The sequence below is a fragment of the Pipistrellus hanaki genome (genome assembly GCF_964339955.1).
Source record: "Pipistrellus hanaki genome assembly, chromosome: 3".
Lineage (NCBI taxonomy): Eukaryota > Metazoa > Chordata > Mammalia > Chiroptera > Vespertilionidae > Pipistrellus > Pipistrellus hanaki.
The window spans coordinates 77355207-77381697 of NC_140505.1; the positions used below are offsets into that span (position 1 = coordinate 77355207).

Below are 26491 nucleotides of genomic sequence, written 5' to 3' on the forward strand. Positions count from 1 at the left end.
AGCTAAGAAAATTAACATGAATTCAACAGTATTATTTATGTACAGTCCATATTCACATTTCCGCAGTTGTCCTTCTAATTGGATCAAAAACTTAAAAATTTAGCATCCAGTCAAGGTTTTTATGTTGCCTTTGTGTTTTTTTTTAATTTAAATTTACATTAAAAAAAATTCTTTATTAAGGTGCATTTGGTTTTTATGTCTCTTTGAATCAAACCCAGACTCTTTGCCCTACCTTTTTTCCCCTCCCCAATGACAATGACATTTTTGAAGAGAGGAAGCTAGTTTTATTGTAGAATGTACCACATTCTAGCTTTGCCTGTTTTCCTTATGTTTAGAGTCAAGGTTAAACACTATTTATTTGATTGTTTGTTTGTTTGTTTATTTATTTAAAGAATACTGCATAGTTGATGTTGTGTACTTCTGACTTTATTGCATTAATGGCACATAATTTCAGGTTTTTATACTATTATTTAAGATAGTGATTACTCTCTCCACTATGAAATTATGTGAGTTCCCCAACATCTTTTCACCCAATAGTTTTTGCAACTATTAATTATTTTTTCCTGAACCAGTTATTATGTTTATGTTAGTAAATGGTGATTAAAAAATATTGATTCCAGAGAGGAAGGGAAAGAGAGATAGAAACATCAGTGGTGAGAGATTGATCAGCTGTCTCCTACATGCCCCGCACTGGGGATCCAGCTCACAGCCTAGGCATTTGCCCTGATTGGGAATGGAACCATATCCTCCTGGTTCATAGGTCGACACTTAACAACTGAGCCACACTGGCCAGGCAAATGGAGATTTTTATATCTGCCATTTCTTCTACATTTATTAGTTGGCCTTCTGTTGTAAAGAATCAATTTCTCTGTACCTATCTTTTCCTTTTCTTCTTCATCTGTACACTAGTGGATTTTTAAGAAACAGGCATTATAATTCATTGCCAATATAATTCTTTTTTATGCTTAAAATTGTCCCAAATTTGATGAGTGGAAGCCCCTTTAGATTGGCTTCTATGACCTTTTAACATGTCCTGCTATCTTTTTAAAAATTTTTATTTTGATTGATTTTAGAGAGAAAAGGAGAAGGAGAGATAGAAACAGCTTTTATTATTCTGCAGGCTCGTAGTAGAAATTATCTTTTGGTGTCTGGGGATTGCTAATAGTAACTCCAGAGAGCAGATGGACAGACCATTTGCAAGAGTTACCTTGATTCTTAAGGCCACAAAGTGGATATGATGAGCACTATGTCTGTTTCTCAGCCTGATCTGTGCTCTCCCTCATTCCTCCCTCCCTCCCTTGTTTTCTTTTATGATATTTGAAATTTGAATATTTTGTTTCTGAACTTAAAGTTGAAAATTGTGTTTTTTATATGAATCTTGTATATTGGAGCTCTTACTGGGTAGTAGTTCTGAAATTAGTGGTTCAGAGAAGGCTATGTATGCACTTATGAGAACAAAGACACTCTATATACTAATTTAAAATTTTTTTTTAATTTTCTAAAAAATTAAATTAGTATATAACTTTTGTTTTGGCATAGTTCTCTTACTTAAAAGTAAAAAAAAAATTATTAGTATTTTTTACTTTATAGAAATAGTTATGTTCATATTGCCAAGCAGCTGAAAACTATACTTTAAAGTTTCTTCTGATCTCCCTTTGTAGCAAATTGCACAGAGTTTAAAAGATGAACAGAAGAAGGCACTTTCAGAAGCTTCATTTTCAGATGTTCGGTTAGAAGAAACAGAGTCTAATAATCTGACAAAATCTGGTATGTTGTAATATTTTAACTTCGAACTTTTATGTATTCATTTGGAAAGCTTTGATTGAAGACTTGTCATATCCCAGGCATGAAAAACAGCTTGTGCTTTTGTGGAACCCACTCTTTAGTGGGGAGAGATTGACAACCCACAGACATACCAGTAATTCAGTGGTGACATGCTAAAGGTATGCACAGGCCACTTTTAGACCATGTAAAAGGGCCATCAGAATTATGAAGGGGAAGAAAATTATGAGGGGAGATGAAATTTGAGTGCAGGAAGGTTGGTTCAGTGAGAGGTGTGGTGTCTGAAAGCTATAGTGTTTATAAAGGTGAGTGTGAGAAAGCCAGAAGTAAGGTTAAGATGGAATAGGATGGAGGGTGGCATGTGGGAGTGGAAGACTGTGGCTGCTCTGGGAAGTCGGTGCTTGGGACTGGGGTAGAAAAAATTAACGGAAATGTAGGGGATAACTTGGACTCGGGTTATGCAAGGAGCACACTTGTCCAATAGTAATTCTGGGTACTCATGAGTTACCTAGACAACAAGCTAGATGGGAAGTAAGGCATCCTTTCTCCCCACCCCTAGATGTAAAGGTAACACTAAAGCTCAGCTCTCAATGGTACTGGCTGTGAGTGGGGGACACTGAAACTTCATGGACTTAAAAGAGCCCAAGCCTCCCAACCCCCCAGGATTAGGGCATTATGAACACATTGCGGATGGATCATGAGAATTCTCATTTCATATTACAGTGTTTTAGAAAGTATCCTACTTTAAAGATAATTAGCTTGTTAGAACATGTAATTAATGACTTCAAAATGCAATGGGTATTTAATTTTAAAGCATGCCTTTAACATTTATGTAAAACGTTTTTTGTACTTGTTCAATAGAAACTTATCTGGCCACTGGGTAGAGCTAGCAATAAAACTACTGGTCCACAATGGGTTAAGTATTCTGAGTCAACCCCATACCCAGATTGCTGAGCAGCCTGGGTATTCCCCAAACCAGTGGTTGCCAACCTTTTGGACCTCATGGACCACCAGTGGTCCATGGACCACCGGTTGGCGACCTCTGCCCCAAACTATTTTATTATGCTTACTTGGAAGAGAGACCCACAGGGGTTGGAATTTTGTCCTCTGAAATAGAGTCTATGGCACATCCTAGTGTACCTCTCTTGGTGCTAGTATATATCTTAGTCCTAGTATTCACCTTAATCCTAGTAAATTTATTCAAGAGTTATTGGAGACTAGAATACATTTTTGTCTTACCAACCCTGGCCTTGTATGTTTTCCCTTGCCCCCACAAAGCCTATTCTTTAACTGAACTGATGCCTGGCTTTATCATAAGGTATTATTGGCAGAACTGTAGAGACTGGTTTGGAGGTTGTTTCTTTTGAAAGAAAGGCGGTTTGAACCAGGGTGTGACGGGGATGAAGAGAAATGTATAGAATCTATAGATAAAAGATATGGTTGAGGTTTGAATCAAGAGAATTTGATGACACTATAGGTGTGGGGCTAAGAAGACTGAGTAAGGTCCATATGAACAACACAGAGCATCTGTGCTATATGGATCTAGGACTGTTGTCCAGAATGGCAGCCACCTGGCATTGAATATGTGAAATGTAGCTAGTCTGAGTGTGCACAGGCACGTGACATACACACCAGATTTCAAAGACTTAGTATAAAATAAAGAATGGAAAATATATTATTAGTAATTTCTACATTGATTACATGTTACAATGATTATATTTTAGATATATTGGATTAAGTAGAATGTATTAAAATTGCATTTATTTCTTTTTACTTTTTTTAATGTAGCATTTCAATGTCACATTTATGGCTCACATATTTCTGTTGGAAAGACTACTCTAGAGCTATAAAGTGGGTGACTGATTTAGAGATTAAGATTGAGGTAGTTGATCACCTCGGGACGGAGAGTAAAGTAATAATAGCAGATCTGGGGAGAGTGTCTCAGCAGATGCTGACATTAAGGAGCAAATGGAGGTAGAGGAATGCTTAGGGTTCACTGACAAAGAGTAGCCAGAGAGGTCAGAAGCAGGCAAGAGTCTAGAGTGTGATTTGAAGCCAAAGGAGGAGGAGTCAACAGTATATTTTAGTAAACAGGTGAGAAATAGAAAATCACGAAGATGTTGTGGTCAGAGAGTAGGATTCTGAGATTTAATAATCAAGAGGTGTGGTATTTTGGAGTATAATAAAGTCTGTAGAAAGTAATTTTGAAACAAAGTCAAGAAAATCTGTCCACATGGTAGGTGGTGAGGGATGGAAGTGAAGATCTTTGGAGTTGGGAAGGTCTATAAATGATACTGCTTACAGCATGGAAGACAAGCTGTTAGACAAACCGGCTTTGACTAGTATTCCTGTTTAACACTGCTTTGCTTGTCACTCCCTGACCTCCATGGATTCCCACTTGCTTCCATGTGACTATATATAGATCTACCTTCTTTTTAATGGCTGCATAGTATTCTGTAATGTGTATATACTGCTCACATCATAAAGATTATTGATCACAGTTTGGGAAAAGCAATTAGGTTGAGTATGTGAGAGCACACGTGAATACATACATCCTATATAATAAAAGCCTAATATGCTAAGGGTCCAACCATTCATTCAACCAGTCACTATGACACACTGACCACCAGGGAGCAGACGCTCCAACTGGTAGGTTAGCTTGCTGCTGGGGTCTGGCCAATCGGGACTGGGTGAAACAGGCCAGACATGTTCTGGAGCCCTCTCATGGTCCCTCCCTGGCCCCCATTGGCCCCATTGGGACTGGATGAGATGAGCTAGACATGCCCTGTATGAATCCATGCTCCCAGCTGGTTTTGGCCCAATCCCTGCAGGCCAGGTCGAGGGACCTCACTGGTGCACAAATCCGTGAACTGGGCCTCTAGTACTAGTCTATACATACTGTGTTAAATTTCACCTGTCCCTGTTTTAGGTTTCTTATGGCATTCTTGATTGAAGGTGAGGTTAGAGAAAGTGGATGCTCTAACTAATGGTAGCTAATGAGAACAGTTTATAATTGCTGTGTAAATAAGACAAATCTACATGTGAGTAAAATGTGATTTCTTTTCCATTTGGGTTTTTAGGTTCAACAGAATCTCTCAATCCTAGACCACAGACCACAATTTCTCCAGCAGATCTTCATGGAATGTGGTATCCTACAGTTCGACGCACTCTTGTCTGTCTCTCTAAATTGTACAGATGCATAGATGTATGTGTAAATTGTGTTATCCTTATCTGTACTGTAAATTGTTTTTATACATATATCTGTATATATTATTATTTTTTGGTTAATCCTCACCCGAGGAAATTTTTTTCATTTATTTTTAGGGAGAATGGAAGAGAGAGGGAAAGACAGAAACATCGATGTGAGAGAAACACATTGATTAGTTGCCTCCTGCACAAGCCCTGACCTGGTTCTGGGCCAGGGAGGAACATGCAACCAAAGTATGTGCCCTTGACTGGAATTGAACCTGGGACTCTATTTTTTACAGAGAGGAAGGGAGAGAGATAGAGAGCTAGAAACGTCGATGAGAGAGAAACATCGACCAGCTGCCTCTTGCACACCCCCTTCCAGGGATGTGCCCGCAACCAATGTACATGCCCTTGACCAGAATCGAACCTGGGACCTTTCAGTCCGCAGACCGATGCTCTACCACTGAGCCAAACTGGTTTCGGTTCATTAGAAATATTTTAAAAGGTTATTTTAAGATCTTGATACAGTATTTTGTTTGGTATTTAGGTTAGAATCATACAGTTTTTAGGTAAAATTTAAGAATTCTTAACCTGAGCATTCTTTAGACCCTTAGACTCCACTATTGGGTTCTGGGCAGTCTATGAACACTTTGATGTTGTGGATAAAATTGTGTATATATACTTATATTTGTGTCTTTCTGAGGAGAAGGGCTATAGAGCTGTAAAGAGGGTGACAAATAAATTCAGAACTAAAACTTAATTCACTTGTCTTAGTTTGTAGATGAAGGAAAAGAGATGTAGACAGTTAGGTGATATATCCAATGTTACATAGGTATAATATACATTTAGTATTTAGATTAGGTATTAAATGCTACTACTTTAATTTAGTTTTGCACTCAGTTTAAATCACCTTTAACAAGTAGTATTAAGACTACATGTTTTTCTAATTATGAACTGATTTTAGTTATTTGCTGAAATTAGCAGTACCCTCTCTCCCCTACTTTTTAAAATTTTTTTTAATTTTTTTTTTATAGTACTGTGTATTGATTTCAGGTAACAGTTATTTTAAGCATTTTAGTTTCTGATTATCAGTCCCTGAAATATCAGATTTGTCTACAGTTGTTTATGGCTAGTGTTTGTTTTTGAACCAAAATAGTTTGTAAAATTCAGTGTTCTATTTTTAATTTTTATTTATTTTAGAGAGTGGGAGGAGGGCAGGAAGAGGGAGAGAGAGATATCAATATGAGAGAAACATTGATTGGTTGCCTCCTACACGTATCCAGACTAGGGATTGAACCCGCAATCTGGGTATGTGCCCTGACCTCTTGGTGGATAGGACCAACTTAGCCATACCAACCAGGTCAAAATTCAGTGATTTTAATTCATTTAAAAAAATTAATTTGTTATAACCCAAATAGCATATATACATATAGAGAAGTTACTAAATACAAGTCATGTAATTGTTGTTCAGATGCCACTAATTCTTTTTTTCTTTCTTTTTAAAAAAATATATATTTTATTGATTTTGTACAGAGAGGAAGGGAGAGAGAGAGTTAGAAACATCGATGAGAGAGAGTCATCGATCAGCTGCCTCTTGCACACCCCCTTCTGGGGATATGCCCTCAACCAAGGTACGTGCCCTTGACCGGAATCGAACCCGGGACCCTTCAGTCCCCAAGCCGACGCTCTATCCATTGAGCCAAACCGGTTTCGGCAGATGCCACTAATTCTTAAGAGTATGGGCCAAAGGTGTATGTGCCTCCCTCTCACTGTGAAGATGCTCCACCTCAGCGTAGGCCTGACAAAGTTGCGTAGTTGTTTCATTGGCTCAGTATAGTGTACACTATCAATATCAATTTTCAACTGCACAGTTATTGGATTTTTTGCTTGGAGATTTTGAAATTCAACCACAAAGTGCCTTTTGCCCAGTTTGGGGACTTTTAGAGGTGAGGCAGGTCTCCTCTAAGGATTACAGAGTTAGATGTCTCAGCCTTTTTGCCTAGCTGAGGGGGTCTCTTCCAGAGGGAGGTTTGGATACCGGCATTACTTTTCCCCAGGTTCCCTAGTCGGTGTATTGAATGGTGGCATTATGCTGGGATGCAGAAACTTCCTACAGTGGAGCCAGCATCCCAAAGGAAATGTGCAGGGGGCATGTTTCACATAGAACCCATCGTCATTACAGGCCCTATGAAGCCTCTTTAGTCCTTAAAAGGGATTTTAGCCACTGTGCCTGCATTTATTTTATGCTCTAGGCCTGCCTATTATTTTTTCACCTAGCTTACATTCAGTCCTATCCCTCTCTGTCTTACCCATCAAAGACGAGGAAAGACAAATCCAATGAAAACCCCATGAAGGCTGAGCAGGGGAAAGAGAGGGTCTTCAGTCTTCCTTAAAATAGGGTCAGTGACCTAGCAAAGGGAGCCCTAATCTCTTCTTACTACAGTAACATGGAAAGAAAAGAGAGGGACCAAAAAGACCATAGCATAAAGATGGAGACCAGGGCCCAGGACTGTGGCCTAATAAATATTTTCTCATACTCATCTATCTCCTATCTTAAGTCCATCTTGGATGGAATGAATACAGGGAGGGAAGCAAGGGGACTAACAGAAGTCCCTGCCCAGACCAGCATGCCACACCTCTGGGAAGATAGAGAAATGACGGAATTAATTTAAGGATCATAAGTTAATGGTGGTGGGTGGGTGCATATATGCATGGCCCGAGGACACAGACAACGGGGCGGTGAGAGTCTCGGGAGGGAGAAGGGCAGGCTAGAGGGAGCAATTGGGGGAAGAAGGGGGTATATGTAGTACTTTCAACAATAAAGATTAAAAAAAAAGAATCATGTTTAACCAACTATTTTATAACCTGATTTTTAAAACATAATTATATTTTATAAGATTACATGATTTCCTTTACATTTTTTGATTTCTTTTAAAAAATATATTTTATTGATTTTTTACAGAGAGGAAGGGAGAGGGAAAGAGAGTTAGAAACATTGATGAGAGAGAAACATCTATCAGCTGCCTCTTGCACACCCCTCAGTGGGGATGTGCCCACAACCAATGTACATGCCCTTGACCGGAATCGAACCTGGGACCTTTCAGTCCACAGGCTGATACTCTATCCACTGAGCCAAACCAGCCAGGGCTAGCATTTTTTGATTTCATGCACAGTGTTCTATAATTTAGATTTGTATTTTATTTGTCAGCCCCTTCATTATTGAACATTTAAGTTATTTCAGTATTTTTTTAATTTTAAATCTGTGATGAAGAGCTACATACATGACTCTTAAAATACACTACTCATTAATTACTTGAGATAACTTTTTAGAAGTAGATTTACTGAGGATTTGTTTTAAAGTTGGCTTTATATGTTTTTAAAAAATTTATATTTTATTGATTTCAGAGAGGGAGAAAGAGATGGAAACATCAATGATGAGAGAGAATCATTGGCTACCTCCTGCATGCCCCCCACTGGGGATCAAGCCTGCAAACCAGGAATAGAACCGTGACCTCCTGGTTCACAGGTTGACACTCAACCACTGAACCACACCAGCTGGCTTGGCTTTATATGTTTATAAAAACCGCCTACAACATGAGATCATATTGGAGTGAGAGCTCTATGAGGTCAGAACCACGTCAGCCTTGTCTCCCCACCACTGGAGAGTATGTAATAAAACATAAGTATGTAATGAAAACATTTTTTTCATTACAGTTGTACTTTTAGCAACTAGCACAAAGTTTGGCATGAAATAGGTGCTCAGGAAATATCAGTAAAGGGTCACATGAGTGTTTTGAGAAATGCAAATCACGAAACTTTGTGTTGGTCTTGAAAGGTTGCATGGGAATAGGAAATTCCAGGAGGAATGTTGCCAGTAATAGAAATGATTCCAATCCCTCAACCTATGATCTTTTTTGTTTGTGAAGTGCTACAGTGTGATGTTTCTTTTATTTCACCAGAGGGCAGTGTTCCAAGGATTATCACAGGAAGCCTTGTCTGCCTGCATTCAGTCGTTACTTGGAGCATCAGAATCTATCAGCAAAAACAAGGTTTGATGAAGTGTTAGGTGAAACCTTGTTACCTATAATAATATTGGGGAATTCAGCATTTATGTATAGGCACATACATTTAAAGGCATTTTGGCAGGAGGATTTCTTTGATTAATGACTTAATTTTGAGAGAAGCTAGTATTTCATTATAGTGCTAAATAAAGATGATACTGTGTAAGAGAACTCTAAGTTTGCTAAAGCACCAAAAATAATAATATAGGTTATAAATTCTGTAGTATAAAAGTTTCTTTTTAAAGCCTTAGTAACTGGGGAGGTGCTGGATTGCTGTTTTCCTTAGAATACCAAAATGGGGTTTTCAAGTAAATATAGCAAATTACTCGTATAATAATACCTACGATGATGTTTTATTTTACACTGGGGTTTTAAATAGTTTAAATAGCCTCACTTGGAGGAAATCAGCCAGTTACTTTGGAAGACAGGCTTTTGTGGCTTATGGGCTATTGGATAGAATTCATTGCTGTGGCTTTATGGCTTATAGTTTTAATCAGTAAGGGACCTGGGGCTGAAAACGGCTGCCATGTGCCTCATCCACGGCCCCTGAGATTTTTTCCCAGAAGTACAGCATGGTTGAAAGTGTTGCTCTGCTAACTCTTCACTTAAAATGCCGCTGCCTACAGGGAGGAAGCTGTGGGGCTGTTTCCAGCTAAGATTTCCTTGCTGCTTGGAGTGTTCAAACCTTGTTAACTTTTCTGGTCTTCCAGATTTATAGACTTGATTTCTACTTTCAAGGCTTTAGACAAATTTAAAAAAGTATCTTCTCACAAAAGAGATTGGGACCTAGTTGTTAGACAAGTTCTATCCTTGTTTGTGACCACTATGTTCTCCCACTTGTGGAATGGGAAGGACATGGCATGTTGATATGGGCACTGCAGGAGGATGGAAAGTTAAGTTATAGACAGGCAGGTTTAAGTTTTTAAAAGTATTTCTAAGTCTGATTTTGTTAATCCTCACCAGAATATATTTCTCATCGATTTTAGAGAGAGTGGAAGGGACAGGGGAAGAAGGAGGGAGACACATTGATTGGTTGCCTCTTGCACATACCCCAACCACGGCCGGGGATTAAACCTGCAACCCAGGGATGTGCCCTGGACTGGGAATTGAACTGTGATCCTTTGGTATGCTGACCAATACTCTAACCACTGAGCAACCCTGGCCAGGGCCATATTTTTTTTATAATAGGTGAAATATACATAAATATGTAATGAAGACATACATTAGAAAAATGTAACATTGAAAGCTTGTGAATGACTCTGAAATTTTCCTCCCTTCCCCTACACTTTTATTTAACACAATGAGCATGCATTTATTGGATCAGTAGGGAAAAAAGTCCTAATTTTAAAAAAGTTCATATGCTTATGTCCTTTTGTACCTCTTTTTTTAAGGGAGGCTAAGAGCCTTTCGATTAGTCAGTCTTTGCCCTCATTGCCAGTAATATCTCATTCTGTTTTCTACATATAATAAGGAGTGTAAGTATGTATGAGGGAGCCCTCAGTTTGGTAAGCATTAGCTAATTTATTTTCATGGCTGAGTTTGTATACTTTTGCCTTTCAGCTTTTTAAAAAATGAGTTTATTTGAGCCAAACAGATGATATAAGTCAGGGAGTAAGTTCTCAAATGCTCTGAAAAATAACAGTTTTGCATTCAAAATTAAGGAAGGTATGTCAGGGAAGATTACATGGAGGTGGGAGGAAGCAAGGTTAGGTTTGGATTATAGGAAAGAAGATTATTTGCTCTCTTGAGGGTGGTTACATCTTAGAAAGAGGGGTCTGGGAAGAGGCATTATAAAGTATGTTCATCTGGAGTCACAGAAACAAGGGACAGGACTTTAAGGCACAATAAGCCTTTTAGTAAAGAAGTTGTATTCCTGCGGCATAACTACCCATTATGACCTTCCTGGATAGGATTTTAAGATCAGATTTCCATCGAACCCCCCTTTTTTGTCCACAGTTCCCCCTTTTGGTTATAAATCAATCCGAAAGTTGTATTGATGACCAACCTTTTGGTTGGATAGTGCTAGGAGGGTCATTCCTAAGAAGGCTCAGTATCGATGTGCTCTTATTGACTATTGGGGATGAGGCAATACCATAATCATGGGCCGAATTTTTCACACAAAAGGGAAGGACATTAAGTGGAAAGTAGTTAGGTCATATGAGCTTCATTGTGAATAAAACGCTGGGTCATTTCTATTCTGTGAACTCTCATGTTTGAATTTTGCCTAATTGCCAAGTTCTGTCTATATTTCTGTATTTGGCATCTAGTATAACATTTACATAAGCCATGAAAAGAGTATAACTGATTTTTTAAAGTTACTTTAATATCTATATATTTTTTAAATTGTTATCAGAGAAGAAGGGAGAGGGAAGAGAGATAGAAGCATTAATGATAAGAGAGAATCAACAATCGGCTACCCCCTGCACGTCCCTTACTGGAGATTGAGCCTGCAACTCAGGCACATGCCCTGACTGGGATTTGAACTGTGACCTCCTGGTTCATAGGTCAGTGCTCAACCACTGAGCCATATCGGCTGAGCTTAACAGTGATCTTATTATACATGTTCAGTCATCATAACAGTTGAACTACATATACAAAAACACAAAGAACAAGTATAACTATTATTATTATTACTTTTTTAAGTTCTTACCTGAGGATATTTTTCCATTGAATTTTAGAGAGAGTGGAGGAGAGAGGGAAAGACAGATAGAAATATTGATGTGAGAGAAGCACATCGATTGATTGCCTCCTGCACAAGCCCCGACCGGGGCCCCAGGCCAGGGAGGAGCCTGTAACCGAGGTATGTGCTCTTGACCAGAATCGAACTTGGGACCCTTTGGTCCACAGGCCAACACTCTATCTATCCACTGAGCCAAACCAGCTAGGGCAAGTATACCAGTAACTGTTATTATGACTAATATCATTAGCATACAAGTAGAGACGAAGCAAAATGGATCCTGAGATCAATATCAATCAGTAGGTGTACAGGTCTTGTTGATGTCTTGGGATAGCTGTCTATCTCTGATGTTAGCGGCTTCTCATCCTTGAGGATTCTTTGATGTCCGTTGTAGGTGGAGGCGAATGTCAGAGATGGGATAAATTCTCTTCCAGCAAGATTGGAGAGTGTCTTTTATTTGATTTCTTTCAAAAAAACAATATCTAAATCTTTGTCTCCTGGGAGCTCACTGTGAAAGGAAGCCATTATCAAGTTGACACTTTCTTTAAGTGACTCTATCAAACCTTGGCAATAGCGTAAGTTGTCTCCTTTCAATGTCAGCTCATAGGTTCCTTCATTTGAGTTCAGCTTAAATGCACAATGATGCATAAAGGATTATAAAAAACAAATAACGGGGTTTCCCTGGGAGCTGGGAAAAATCAACCAGCTCTGTGGGTTTCCTATATTCTCAACTATAATAGTATTTAATTTACAATCATTGTTTACCCATACAATATGCCCTAGGAGTTTTTCATCAGCTATTTTACAATGTTTCTCATACAATTTAACATAAAAAAACAAACCCTTTGAGGTGTTCCAGGGGTCCTTCTGGTACACTGAAAATTATTCCCATGTATATTGAGATTTTAACCCTTAAAACCTCAATTTCTAATGAAAATTAAGAAGTAAACAATTTGCATTCTTTAGCTTAGCAGATTTATGAGGACATTTTATAACCTCTAGAAACATATTTCATAAATATCAGTGTCAGTTATTAACATGGACTTAATTTTGTAAAGCCCAGGTAAAATAAAGACATGTCTGTTTTACTTAAACCAACAAACTTAAACTAGCTTTTATTTACTAAGGATTAATTTTAGATATTAATATCTAAATGCATTTTCTCTTGAAAAGCATTTGAATTATTTTCTGTATTTCTGAGAATTTTAGAATACCCAATCCCTATAAACACTTGCTTTTAAGTCGATTTTAACAGTACCATTTGGAGGTAGAAAATTATTTCACATTTACTACATATATAGACATACATAGACAGACAGAGAACAGTTGGATCCAAGTTTTGTTTTGGAGAAACTTAACATTTCTATCTGCCCTTAACAAGTCAAGTTCCAAATGACCTTTCCTCCCCTTTTGAAAAATATGTTTTTATTGACTTAGAGAGAAAGGGAGAGAGAGAGAAACATTGATGAGAAAGAAATATCAACATCTATCGGGTCTAGTAATAATTAATGTCGTTTTTAAACATTCGTTTAAAATCTTGCTTGGCGTTGACTTGTATTGACATAACCTTCAAACACGTGGTATCTACAGAACGTGTGAAGTGCAATTAACAAGTTTTGCTTGAAAAAGTTTGTGTTTGGTTTGGTTTTTGTTGCAAAACTAGGGCTAAGAAGATGGCGGATGAAGAGCATATTTGGCACTGCATGCTTTACGAGTTCCAATTAGGAAGAAAAGCAAGTGAGGCTGCAAAAAACATCTGTAGTGCTCTTGGTCAAGATGCAGTTAGCGCCAGAAAATGCCAGCGTTGGTTTGAGAAATTTCGCGAGGGAAATTTTTCGTTAGATGACAAGAGTGGTCGAGGCCGTGTGTCCAATTTTGATCAAGAAGCTCTTCAAGCTCTTTTGGTGCAAAATCCTCAAATTACCCAACAAGAGCTTGCGACAACTTTAAATTGTTCACAAAAAACAATTTCCAATCAATTGCGTGCACTTGGCAAAGTCCAAAAGTTTGGAAAATGGGTTCCTCATGAGTTGACCGACAACAACCGTAATCAGAGTCACAATTTGCAGTTCGCTCCTCTCTCGTCAAAACCGTTTGCCGTTTTTAGAGCAAATTGTTACTGGAGATGAAGAATGGGTGCTGTATGTTAATTTGAAAAGGCGGCCTCAATGGTTGGACAAAAATGAGGCTCCGCAGCCCACGCCAAAACCTGACTTGCATGCGAAAAAAGTGATGTTGTGTGTTTGGTGGAATTTTAAAGGAATTCTTCATTATGAACTTTTACCATCTAACCAAACCATTACAAGTGCAGTGTATAGTGCCTAATTGGAAAGGTTAGCCCAAGCTTTAAGAGAAAAAGAACCCGCGCTGATTAATCGGAAGGGCGTAATTCTTCACCATGATGACGCACGACCGCATACTGCAAGAATCACTGCTGAAAAACTGCGCCAGTTGGAATGGGAAGTTCTCCCTCAACCTGCATATTCTCCTGATATTGCCCCTTCCGATTACCATTTGTTTCGTTCTTTGCAAAACTTTCTTCTTGGAAAAAAATTTAATAATGAAGAATGCCTCAAAAATGCATTGACCGAATTTTTTGCATCAAAATCACAAGAATTTTACAACAGAGGGATTAAAATGCTTCCTGAGCGTTGGGCACAAGTAGTAGAAAACAACGGCAACTATATTGTTGATTAAATTTTGTTGTATTGTTTAAATAAATTCGATTTAAAAAAAAGTATTAGAAAACGACATTAATTATTACTAGACCTAATATTAGCTGCCTCCTGCATGGCCCCCATAGGGATTGAGCCTCCAACTGGGATGTGCCCTGACAGTAAATCGAACCAGCAACCTCTTGGTTCATGGGTCGATGCTCAACCACTGAGCTACACTGGCTGGGTCCCCTTTTAAAACAGCACGGGCATTTTAATACCTCAAAGGAATGGGTTGACACCTAAATGACATCATAGGTTGAGTCATTTATGTAAATCCTCTTTTTGATGCTTTGAGAGACCAATTTAATGTGCTTTCCATTCTTTCTGCCTAGTTTCCTAGCCGGCTTTTTCTAACAGTGAGTGCGAAGGATTAGAAGTATCAGGATCCTCTTGATTTCTTAGTATTAGCAGGAGGCTGACTGTTGTGGGACTTTTTGGCCTCAGAGGCATGATTTCTCCTGTTAATTTTTGTTGTGTTTTGTTTGTTTGTTTTGTTTTTATTAATCCTCACTTGAGATTTTTCCATTGATTCTCAGAGAGAGTGGAGGGAGGTGGGGAGAGAGAGACATTCATGTATTGCCACATTGATTGGTTGCCTCCTAAACAGATTGAATCTGCAACCCAGCTTGACTGGGAATGGAACCTTTGACACTTGGACCAATGCTCTAACCACTTAGAAACACCTGCCAGAGCTGGTTTATTTTTTTTTCTTTTTTCAAAAATATGTTTTATTGATCTTTTAGAAAGAGAGGAAGGGTGAAGGATAGAGATAGAAACATTGATGGCAGAGAAACATCGATTAGCTGCATTCTGCATGCCTCCTACTGGGGATTGAGCCTGCAACTTGGGCATGTGCCCTGTATACCTCTTGATTCATGGGTTGACCCTTAACCACTGAACCATACTGGCTGGGCTTTAAAGTTTTTTAAATCTTCACCCTAGGATATGTTTTTATTGATTTTAGAAATATAAGGAGGGAGGGAGGGAGGAAGGAAGGAAGGAAGGGAAAGAGATAGAGAAACACCAATCAGTTGCCTCCTGTATGTGTCCTTACTGGGGATTGAACCTGCAATCCAGGTATGTGCCCTTACTGGGAATCGAACCTGTAAGCTTTTGGTGTATAGGATGATGCTCCAACCAGCTGACCCACCCAGCCAGGGCTCCTCTGTTAATTTTGAGACCTGTAAAGTCTGAACACACATCTATGAAAAATGCCCTTATGTGCACAAGTGCAGGGAGTATCGCTGTAGGGGCTGCTTTACACTCTAGAGGAAAATTTTCTCACGCAGCGCCACAAAGTTTATTACTCACCTAAGAATACCCAAGCAAAGGCCAGCGGGAGGTTAACAGATGCTGCGAGAAGCACGGCTCTTTCCAAGGCACAGGCCCTTGTATTTGAGGAGGAGCAACCAGCCTTGCTCTTGTTTTATAGTGACGCTTTTCTGAAGTGAGAGCTATGATTATTCACTCTTTGGGTCAAGCTTTGAGAACTAAGGGTGAATCACAGACTCTTGTGGATGGATCCAGAGAGGACAAAAGGAGATGCAAGGACTTTCTGGGGTTTAGGTAGCCAGTGCTCTGTTGGTGGCAGAATAATCTGAAATGGCAAGCCCAAATCATTGTACGTTTGAGGCTCCTTTTGTACTTTTGTATAAATATAATTATTTCTGATTTTGAAACCACTTTGACCAAATAGTGAAAGCAGTGTTACTGAAGAGAAGCTAGAAAGGCACAAGAGGACAGAATTGTGCTCACACTTAGAACTTTTATTTTACTTCCTGCTCTGTGCTGTTAGGCTGCGTGTTCTCTTCTGCATTTGCACCAAGTTAAAATAGGTTTGGCTGCTCTTTCTGTGTTGCTTTACAACCTTCTGTCAGATTTACTTCCTAGAGTAGAGCTGGTAACAGTGTTAGTAACAGTTTGCAGCAAGATATTTCCAGATAATTTTAATCTGGATAATATGGGGAGAATTCATTGCACAACAAAGGAGTGTTGGTGCCATTAAGTTATGTTAAGAGTAAAAAGGTTAGGGCCCATAAACTTAGGTTAATATGAATTAACAACATATGTATTTTATATGTTCATATTTTTATTTAATCTGTGATAATATTCATTTTCTGTCTTATCATTTAGACTCAGATTGATGGACAACTTTTTTTAATAAAGCATCTTTTGATTCTTCGTGAACAAATTGCTCCATTTCACACTGAATTCACCATTAAGGAAATTTCCCTGGACCTCAAGAAAACTAGAGGTACTTTATTGTCCTGGCTGGCACAGTTGGGTGTGTTCAACCTGTCCAAATGTATCAGCACAGGTTATAGGTTTATTTTATGTTCATCTGCAATTTTTTTGCATGCTGTGCTTGCTAAGCATGTCACTTGTTTATACTAAACTGAGCATCCTAATTACATCTAACTTGCTGTATTTCCTTTATGAAGGGAACTATATCTGAGCATTTCCATTTGTAATATATCATTACCTCTCTTAGACTCTGCCACGTACTACCATAACCAGTTAAAAAATGGAAGGTCAGTATAACAGCTACCTACAGTGTCAGCTAATTGGGATGGCTTTAAACATTGAGTTTGTCAGTCCATTAAAATTCAGAAAGCAGCTGGGTAAAAGGGAAGAATATTTATCTGAGTCTGAAAGAGTCAGGTTCTGTTCCTGGCTCATCATTTCCTGGCTCTTGCGTGATCTTGAATAGGTGTCTTAGCTTTCCTATGCCAGGTAAATTGAGCATAATCCACATATCATACCTTTACCAGGTTACCAAATCAATTAAGATCATTAAGAATGAATGGGCTTTGTAAGCTTAAGGTGTTTAATGTAAGTGGTGTTATTGTTAAATCGGTTGGTTGTTAAGTAATGTATTGTAGATAGGGTCTTTGAGTTGGTAATATAGGATCATATTGGGAAAGATGCCTCATCTATCCTAATCATTTGTCTCTGAATTAACAAGTGATGATTTCTAAAAGATCAAAGTAGTTATTTTCTAAGATGTTGATCTTAAGCAGTGAAGAGTATACCACACGTATCCTTCATTTTTCTTAATTACTTACAAAATTATCTAATTGTTATCTTTTCTTAATAATTTTCAAGAGAATTCAACTCTAATGACTTAAGCCATTCATTTATGCAATGATGAGCTTCTCTCTTATGTCTTGGGGGAATTGAGAAAATTCAGCCACTCAAATTATTTTCTGTATTCTGTGGTTCAGTGGAACTTCAAATATAGGATTTCCAAGGGTCGTAGTAGGACGTTCCCTTAGTAGACTGTATTTAACTCACCTGGGAACCAACGTGGTCTTACCATGACTCATATTAAAACAGTTGGTTCTTTTTCTTAATGCTGTCTTCTTTCCACCACAAAGAATGCTCTTTGGTTCTGTTGGAATTTGGATAGTAAACTTGCATTTTATTCATATATTTGGTGATTTTTTTTTTTAAACAGAAGCTCAATTTTCTGGTTTTTATCCTCAGAGAATGCATAAATTTTCTAGAGCTTATTCTCATCAGAAGCTTCTGTCTCTCAACCATTCTGTCTCTCAACCATTCTAGTGGGTTTTCTTCTTTTCAGTGTGAGATGTGGGAATAGTGCTCTTAACCTTGAAGAATGCCAGGCGCTGAGTCCTTACTTCATTTTAGTGGTGGGCTAAAGCGGGGCTGACCTACTTTCTTGCACTTTTTAAAGTTCATGATTTGTTGCTGCTGGGTTCTAGTATAGATCCACTGAGGGGTGAGAAAATGAAATATCCTAAAATTTTGGCAAATATTGATTTAAAGTATGTTTTCTCTACAGTATATGTAATTCTACCATATGCTGATTTGATTCTGTTTATTGCAGACACTCGGTCAGGTGTCTTGTAGGAAAGAGAGCAGACACAAAGAGGCATTTACTAAATAAGCCTTACTCTGAATACTGGATCTGATAGCGAGGTTCTTTCTCAGTAAGATCAGGGTCAGGGCAGTAAAACCACAGTTGGAAGCACTGCATGCTTTGCTTTCTCCAGTCTGGCAAAGCAAAGCAAAAAAATGGTCTTTTCTGACTATCCCTTAATAATACTTGCTCTCTTTATTTTTAAGCCTCTAACCTTTCACGACTAATGTTATATCTTATTGCATTTGAACATCAATGAGACCTCGATTAATACTTCATATAGATCTAGTTTGCCTAGAGGTTAAGGGGTAAATATGTCCTTTTGGTGTTTTCTTTCTGGCTGACACATTAGTTTATTCACTCTGCTTCAAATGAATAAATTTCTGTGCCAGCCAGGATCTTAACAAAAGAAGTCGGGTAAGTATATGAATATTTAAAAAACAAACAAACTATTAATCATTGTAAGAGTAAAGCAGCGAAATTTTCAGATATCGATTACCATTTATCGTTTTTCTTTTTTTCTATAAGTGAATAATTAAGTTTAATAGTCATTTTGCACTTCTGACTTCTAGAAAATTACGATATGTGGGTACCATGGCCATCTTGGCACCAATCTCAATGTCATAGTGGAGATGGGTTGGTGAAAACAAAACTGTTCTTGCTTTGTGGTAATAGAGAACTAGTGCGTATCATTAACACTGAAACAGTAACTCAATTTTTCTTTTGAAATTGTACATATTCACTGGATGAGTGATTTTGTTTCATAGATGCAGCATTTAAAATCCTGAACCCTATGACTGTTCCAAGATTTTTTAGGCTGAATAGCAACAATGCCTTGATAGAGTTCTTGTTGGAGGTAAGAAGGAATCTGTCTCATTTGTGGTGGGAGTTAAGCGGCATTCTTTACATATCTGGTAATTTTTAAGTGTGTAAAAGCAGGAGGAAATTGTCTCTTTTAGGGCACTCCTGAGATAAGAGAACATTATCTTGACTCTAAAAAAGATGTAGATCGTCATCTGAAATCGGCCTGTGAACAGTTCATTCAACAGCAGACCAAGCAGTTTGTAGAGCAGCTGGAGGAGTTCATGACAAAGGTATAGACCTTGGTGCATATTTAATAAAGTAATTTTGAATTCTTTCCTAGATTTCCTTTTCAATTAATTACTCTCTTGTGAAACTCTGGCAGAAAGAGATAGTAAGCCCAGGTCTTAATGATTTCATCTAGGACATCACCTTGTTTCTTTCTTTCTTTTCTTTTTAATATATTTTATTGATTTTTTACAGAGAGGAAGGGAGAGAGATAGAGAGCTAGAAACATGAAGATTCGTGCAAGAATAGGCCTACCTTCCCCTGGCAGCACCAGCTTCCCTCCCGCACCCAGGACCTGGGTTGCTTCACTCCTGCTACTGCCAGGCACCTGGCACCTACGCTGCCACCGCCACCTACCAGGGGTGTGCTCCGAGCCGTGCTGTGGCCACTCAGAGCACGCCCCCACCCCTGGTGTGTGTCTGCTGGGGCTGGGGGTGGCATGCAGTCCCCTCCCCCCCATCTGCACATGCAGCTCCTCCTGAGCCGGTGTGAGGCAGCCTCCTCTGAGCTGGTCGTGAACGTTATGGCGTCCTGGCCTAATTTGCATATATATATTTCAAGTCTGAATTATATAATGGTCCTCCATGGACATACTGCGTGTTTATAGTTGGGGCCTAAATATAGCGATGCTGGTCATGCATCTCCTTTTTAAAAATTTTTTTTATTGATTTTAAGAAAGAGAGGAAAAACAAGGGAGAGAGAGAAACATTGATATAGAGTGAAACAACCACCAACTGCCTCTTGCACGCCCCCTACTGGGTATCAAGTCCTAAACCTAGGCATGTGCCCTGACCAGCCATACAACCAACTGAGCCAGACCAGTAAGGGCTCATGTAATCTTCTTTTTATATTCTCCTCACTGTGGGATTTGTGAGGGAAAGGCCCTCCTCTAATCGTCACTGAGAAGACAATTCATCCCCTCTTCTCATTCTATGATGCCTAATTTTTCCTTTTCCAACCCTGGCCCTTCACTGCTCCTTAATGAGTTTCCAGTCAACACATTTAGTATAGGACTGAGCATCCCTTTTATGTTATCTTACTCCAAATTTAGGTCCCTTTCTCTGTCCTGTTGGCATAGAGTGAGTCAGAGGTAAAGATATACACTATATACACATGCATGTCCACATATGCATACAAATACACACAAGCATAAAATGTAAGCACTGGAGTTCACACAGATATATGTGATCATTTAAGATGTGGCTTCTTAGAATTTGTGGAGCAAATTTTCACTTTTTCCTAGTGAGTGTTGTATTAAAAAACTTTAAAATAATTTTTAATTTTTTATTAAAAATTTATTTTTATTGATTTCTGAGAGTAAGAGAGAGGGAGAGAGATAGAAACATCAGTGATTAGAGAGAATCATTGATTGGCTTCTTCCTGTACGCCCAAATTGGGAGTTGAGCCCACAACCCAGGCATGTGACCTGACTGGGAATTGAATCGACTTCCTGGTTCATAGGTCGATGCTCAACACTCCTGCCATGCTGGCTGGGCTACAATGATTTTTAAAAGCAAATCTGTAAGTGAAATTTTTTGTGCCTTTTTAATTATAGTTGGCATTTTATAAGGCAACCATTGCTTGTACCTTGATAAATGATTATAAGAAAAACAGCATCCATAGGTACAGAAAGGAAACAGTATTTCATCTTTCATTTGGATGTATGCTTGTAGGTCTCAGCACTTACCATTTGGATTTAAGGCTCATCAACAAAATGTCCTCAGCTTGTTTTAAGCATGGACAGATTTTATAAATATACTAGAGGCTGGTGCACGAGTTCATGTTCCAGTGGGGTCCCTTGTCCTGGCCTGCGGGCCCGGGTTGAAACTGGCTCTCCAATATTCCCCAAGGGGTCCTGGATTGTGAGAGGGCTGAGGTCAGGCTGAGGGACCCCAGTGATGCATGATCAGGGCTAGGAAGAGATGTGGGAGGTGGGCCAGCTGGGGAGGGACCGCAGGAGGGCTCCAGGACATGTCCGGCCCCGTCTTGCTCAGTCTTGATCGGCTGGACCCCAGCAGCAAGTAACTTACCAGTTAGAGTGTCTGCTCCCTGGTGGTCAGTGCATGTCATAGCGACTGGTTGACTCTCTGCCCCTTGGTGGTCAGTGCACATCATAGCTAGTGGTTGAGTGACCTTAGCATATCATTAGCATATTACACTTTGATCGTTTGAACACCGGACAACCAGGCATTTAACATATTAGGCTTTTATTACATAGGATTTGGGCTTGCATAGTAAAATAAAATGTGTAAGTGTATAGAATACATTTTTAGGTTGTCAGAAGACTTAAAAAAAAAAAAAATATATATATATATATATATATATATATATATATATATATAATTTCAGAGGAAGAGGGAGAGAGGGATACAAACATCAGTGATGAGAGAGAATCAGTGATTGCCTCCTGCACTTGCCCCCACTGGGGATCAAGCCTGCCACCTGGCATGTGCCCTGACCTGAAATCAAACCATGGCCTCCTGGTTCATAGGTTAACACTCAACCATGAATAACACTGGCCAGACTCATTATATTTTAACTAGAGGCTCAGTGCACGAATTCATGCATGAGTGGAGTTCCTAGACCTGGCTGGTGATCAGGGCTGTCTTGCCCTATCTGGGTCCTGGGTGCGGGTGAACCGGATTCGGGGCTGTCAGAGCCTCAGTAGCATGCTAACCAACGGCCAATTCTGCGAGGAATCAGGCTCCTTCCTCCCTCCTGTCTGGGTCCAGGTTGCAGGTGAACTGGATTCAGGGCTGTCAGGGCCCTAGCAGCAAGGTCTGGGTCAGTGTGCTTCATAGCTACCTGGTCGTCAGGTTGTTCTGGTCATTCAGTCATAACAGTAGTTTAGGCTTTTATATATATAGAATATATATAGATAGGTTCGAATAGTGGTATGTATCTTTTGAGAGAAGTACTAGTTTAATTTGTCATCAATGAAATGAAACTTTTTTTGTCTCTTTTACTAGGTTTCAGCATTAAAAACAATGGCCAGCCAGGGAGGACCCAAGTACACTCTCTCACAGCAACCGTGGGCACAACCAGGTATTCACATTTTGCTATCTGGGATTTCTTTTTCTTTTTAGGATATTGATTAATTTCCATTTATATAGTCCTTGCACTGACAGCTTGGAGTAGGTTTCCTACTCCTACTGTGGTTTGGCTTAATACAATATGTAGTTTCAAGCTGACAAGTCTTTTTTTTTTTGGCCACCACTATCTGCATTTCAACAAGCATTTCAAGGAAGAATTTTACACAAACAACACACACACACAGAGTTAAAAGTAAAATGTGGCTTAGATGGAGTCACTGAGGCTGCTTGTTTCTATGCAACCACTTTTCATTGTGTTACACAGTTTTGAAGTTTTGATGAAAATACTGAAGATGATAGTATAAAATTATAAAATGATTTTCAAGTATTATAAAGGAATGTGGTACATTATTTTGTTCATCATTTTATGCAAGCTGCACTTCTGTTCAGTGTTTTAGAGTTTGAGAAAAATGGTAAAAATTGTAGTGTCAGTTGGGAGTGGGCAGATATGATTGAAATGTTCTCAATCTTATTCTTAAATGTACATTTTTATGTGTGCTAGAAGATTATTTTTGTTGTTTTTTATCTTTAGCATTAGATATTACACATTTAAAATCATGACTAACTTTGTGAGTTATTTTAGGTACATTTTGTGATATTTTAAGTTGCCATTAAACCTGAATAAATATTTTTGTTAGATGGTATATTTGGCTGTCCCTTGGCTTATACCGTGATAGTGATTCTCTGAAACTAAAAAGACAAAATGGAAAAAAAAAAAAAAATCAGTGTTTTAATTTGGGATAATCTGTGTCCAAATTGGTAGGGAAGCTTTTTGCTCAATGTGAGGGAGATCCGAAGAATGATTCTGGTTTAACATCTATAGAGAATTGGCTGTCCATAAGCATATAATCTAGAATTAGGTTTTTAATATGATTGATTTTCCACATAAATGAATGTTGTATCTGTCATGTATTTTTTGGGGGAAAAAGAATTGATGCCATTCTAAAATTTTCATAATTAATTAACTAGAGGCCCAGTGCACAGATTCATCCACCAGTGGGGTCCCTCAGCCTGGCCTGTGCCCTCTCGCAATCCCGACCCCTCTGGGGATGTCAGACTGCTGGTTTTGGCTCGATCCAGGGTCTGCCCTGCAGGGATTGAGCCGAAACCAGCAGTCTGACATCCCCTGAGGGATATAGCGGGCGAAGCAGCAGGCAGCCAGGGTGGAGCCTGAGCCTGGGCTGGGCCTCACGCCACTCCTGCTCATCCTGGCCCCACTGTTCCCGCCACCACGGCCACATTGTAGCGCTGCTGCGGAGGCAATAGAGGCTCGCGCCGCCACAGTTGCACTTGCCAGCCGTGAGCCTGGCATCTGGCGCCCATCAGTTAGCTGAAAGGTGCTTCCTCTGTGGAAGCACACTGACCACCAGGGGGCAGCTCCTGCATTGAGCGTCTTCCCCCTGGTGGCCAGTGTGTGTCATAGTGATTGGTTGACCAGTTGTTCAGTCATTCAGTCGCTTAGGCTTTTATATATATATAGACTAGAGGCCTGGTGCACGAAATTTGTGCATTGAGGGGGTTGTCCCTCAGGCCAGCCTACACCATCTCCAATCTTGGACCCCTCAAGGAATAACCGATTGCCTGTTTAGGCCAATTGGGGGGGACCACGCCTGCAAGGAAGGGCAATTAGGGGCAATCAGGCCACTAGGTTTGGGCCTAAACAGGCAGTCAGACATCCCTCTCACAATCCAGGACTTTTGGCTCCCAATTGCTCGCCTGCCTGCCTGCCTGATTGCCCCTAACTGCTTCTGCCTGCCAGCCTGATCACCTCCTATCCACTCCCTTGCCAGCCTCATTGATGCCTAACTGCTCCTCTGCCAGTCCGATTGCCCCTAACTGCCCTCCCCTGCCGGCCTGGTCATCCCCAATGGCCCTCCTCTGCAGGCATGGTCTCCCCCAACTGCCCTCCCCTGCCAGCCATGTCACCCCCAACAGCCCTCCCCTGCAGGCCTGATCCCCCCCCCCCCCCAACTGCCCTCCCCTGCAGGCTGGGTCTCCCCAACTGCCCTTCCTTGAAGGCCTGGTCCCCCCCCCCCACTGCCCTCCCCTAGAGGCCTGGTCACCCCCAACTGCCCTCCTCTGCTAGCCTGATCACCCCTAACTGCCCTCTCCTGCTCGCCTGATTGTCCCCAAATGCCCTCCTCTGAAGACATAGTCCCCCCTTACTGCCCTCCCCTAGAGGCCTGATCACCCCCAACTGCCCTCCTCTGCCAGCCAGGTCACCTCTAACTGCCCTCCCCTGCAGGCCTGATTGTACCTAATTGCCCTCCCTTACAGGTGTGGTCCCCCTCAATTGTCCTCCCCTAGAGGCCTGGTCCTTCCCACCTGCCCTCTCCTGCTGGCCATCTTGTAGTGGCCATCTTGTGTCCACATGGGGGCAGGATCTTTGACCACATGGGGGGTGGCCATCTTGTGTGTTGAAGTGATAGTCAATTTGCATATTACCCTTTTATTAGATAGGATGCCTCATGCTAATTAACTAACTAATTAAAATATATTTTCATTAATTTCAGGAAGGAAGAGGGAGAGAGAGAGAGAGAAACATCAATGATGCGAGAGAGTCATTGGTCAGCTGCCTCCTGCATGTCCCCACACTGGAGATCTAGCCCACAACCCCGAGGCATGTGTCCCAATGGGGAATCGAACCATGACCTCCTGGTTCATAGGCCTATGCTCAACTACTGAGTTCATTCCAGTTGCGCTGCCTCATGTTAATTTAAAGTTGAATTAGAATTAAGAAGTTGAAGCAAGTAGCTCTGTATCTCTTAGGAAGATTTGTAAATGTAGAGAATTATCAATTGTACAGAAAGGAAGACAGGGTATTATTTAAAAAATTTGCAGTGTGAACTTTGTTGATGTCAATATAAGTTTGCATTGATTTGCTTCATTGCAAGTGGACTTTGTGACATGCTTTCGGCCTTCCATTTATTGTATGAGCTTGGGGGTTTTTGCCACCTTAATGAAGGACAGAGAGCATACTTGGTGCCGCAGTACATTTTGTCAGAAGAGAATACTGGAAATTCTAACCATGGTTGACTTGGTGGCGACCACTTGTTTGACCCCTCACAGTCAGGAGCAGACTTGTTAGTGCATTATTCAGCATTGTTCTAGAAAGAGTTCTAATCATTTTTGGATTAATTGGGCGAAGGTTCAGTCACTTACAGAGCTTATCTCAAAATAGGAGCTGATTTTATTTTGCGTGTTTGAGTAAATGAAACTCGTGGGTGTAATCTTTCTTCAGATAGATAGAAACCAACAGTAGGCCCTGGCATATTTATATTTAGTGCAGCCACGCCCGGGGGCTTGATGCATAGTGCCCTTTGGAAAGGTCCTTTCCTCAAGTGGAATCTGAATAGAACCCCCCAGTGTTGGTGTGTTGTGCTCTTCAGCATCACTAGAGTTGTCACTGAAAGACAGAAAAACAGATTAAAATAGGGCTTGCTGCTTTGTTATTGACCCATTTTGTTTTTTTCTAAGTGAAGAGATCTTGGCAAATGATAGGACTTCAGTTTACCTACTTGTATCTTCTGACAAGCCACTGGGGCTGGCTGTGGAGTTGCTTTTCCTTGCTCTGTAATACAAGAAGCCCACACTTAAATATCAAAGACGGGTTTTGTAGCTTTTGAGATGAGAGCATCAGAAACAATTGAGGGGGTTGTTCTGGGTCTCTAGGAACCCAGCGTTACTGGCTCATGCAGATCGATCAGGTTACAGGGTTCATTTCATGATAAACTCCCAGGAGATCCAGTTATAAATTAGGATGTCATTTTGTTAATTTACTCTGGGAAATATGTCTTGTTAGGAATTGGAGGATACAGTAGTCCCCTTTATCCACCAGGGATACAGTCCAAGACCCCCCAGTAGATGCCTGAAACCATGGATAGTGCAGAACCCTGTAAATTCTGTGATTTTTCCTACACATACATGTACTTCATGGCTTCTTTTTGGCATATCCAAATTAGCAGCATCACTGCAGGTAAAATAAGGGTTACTTGAACACA

The 26491-nt window shown here is 40.0% G+C and overlaps 1 protein-coding gene across 1 annotated transcript in view; it reads left to right on the forward strand.

Moving 5' to 3' along the window:
• Positions 1 to 26491, forward strand: part of COG3 (component of oligomeric golgi complex 3) — a 76664-nt gene that overhangs the window by 41949 nt on the left and 8224 nt on the right. Inside the window, exons 14-20 of the mRNA XM_084879361.1 lie at positions 1662 to 1767; positions 4863 to 4987; positions 8931 to 9020; positions 16560 to 16680; positions 19077 to 19165; positions 19269 to 19403; positions 22368 to 22443. Of these exons, the coding sequence (XP_084735487.1) occupies positions 1662 to 1767; positions 4863 to 4987; positions 8931 to 9020; positions 16560 to 16680; positions 19077 to 19165; positions 19269 to 19403; positions 22368 to 22443 (742 nt within the window). The remainder of the gene's footprint in view (positions 1 to 1661; positions 1768 to 4862; positions 4988 to 8930; positions 9021 to 16559; positions 16681 to 19076; positions 19166 to 19268; positions 19404 to 22367; positions 22444 to 26491) is intronic.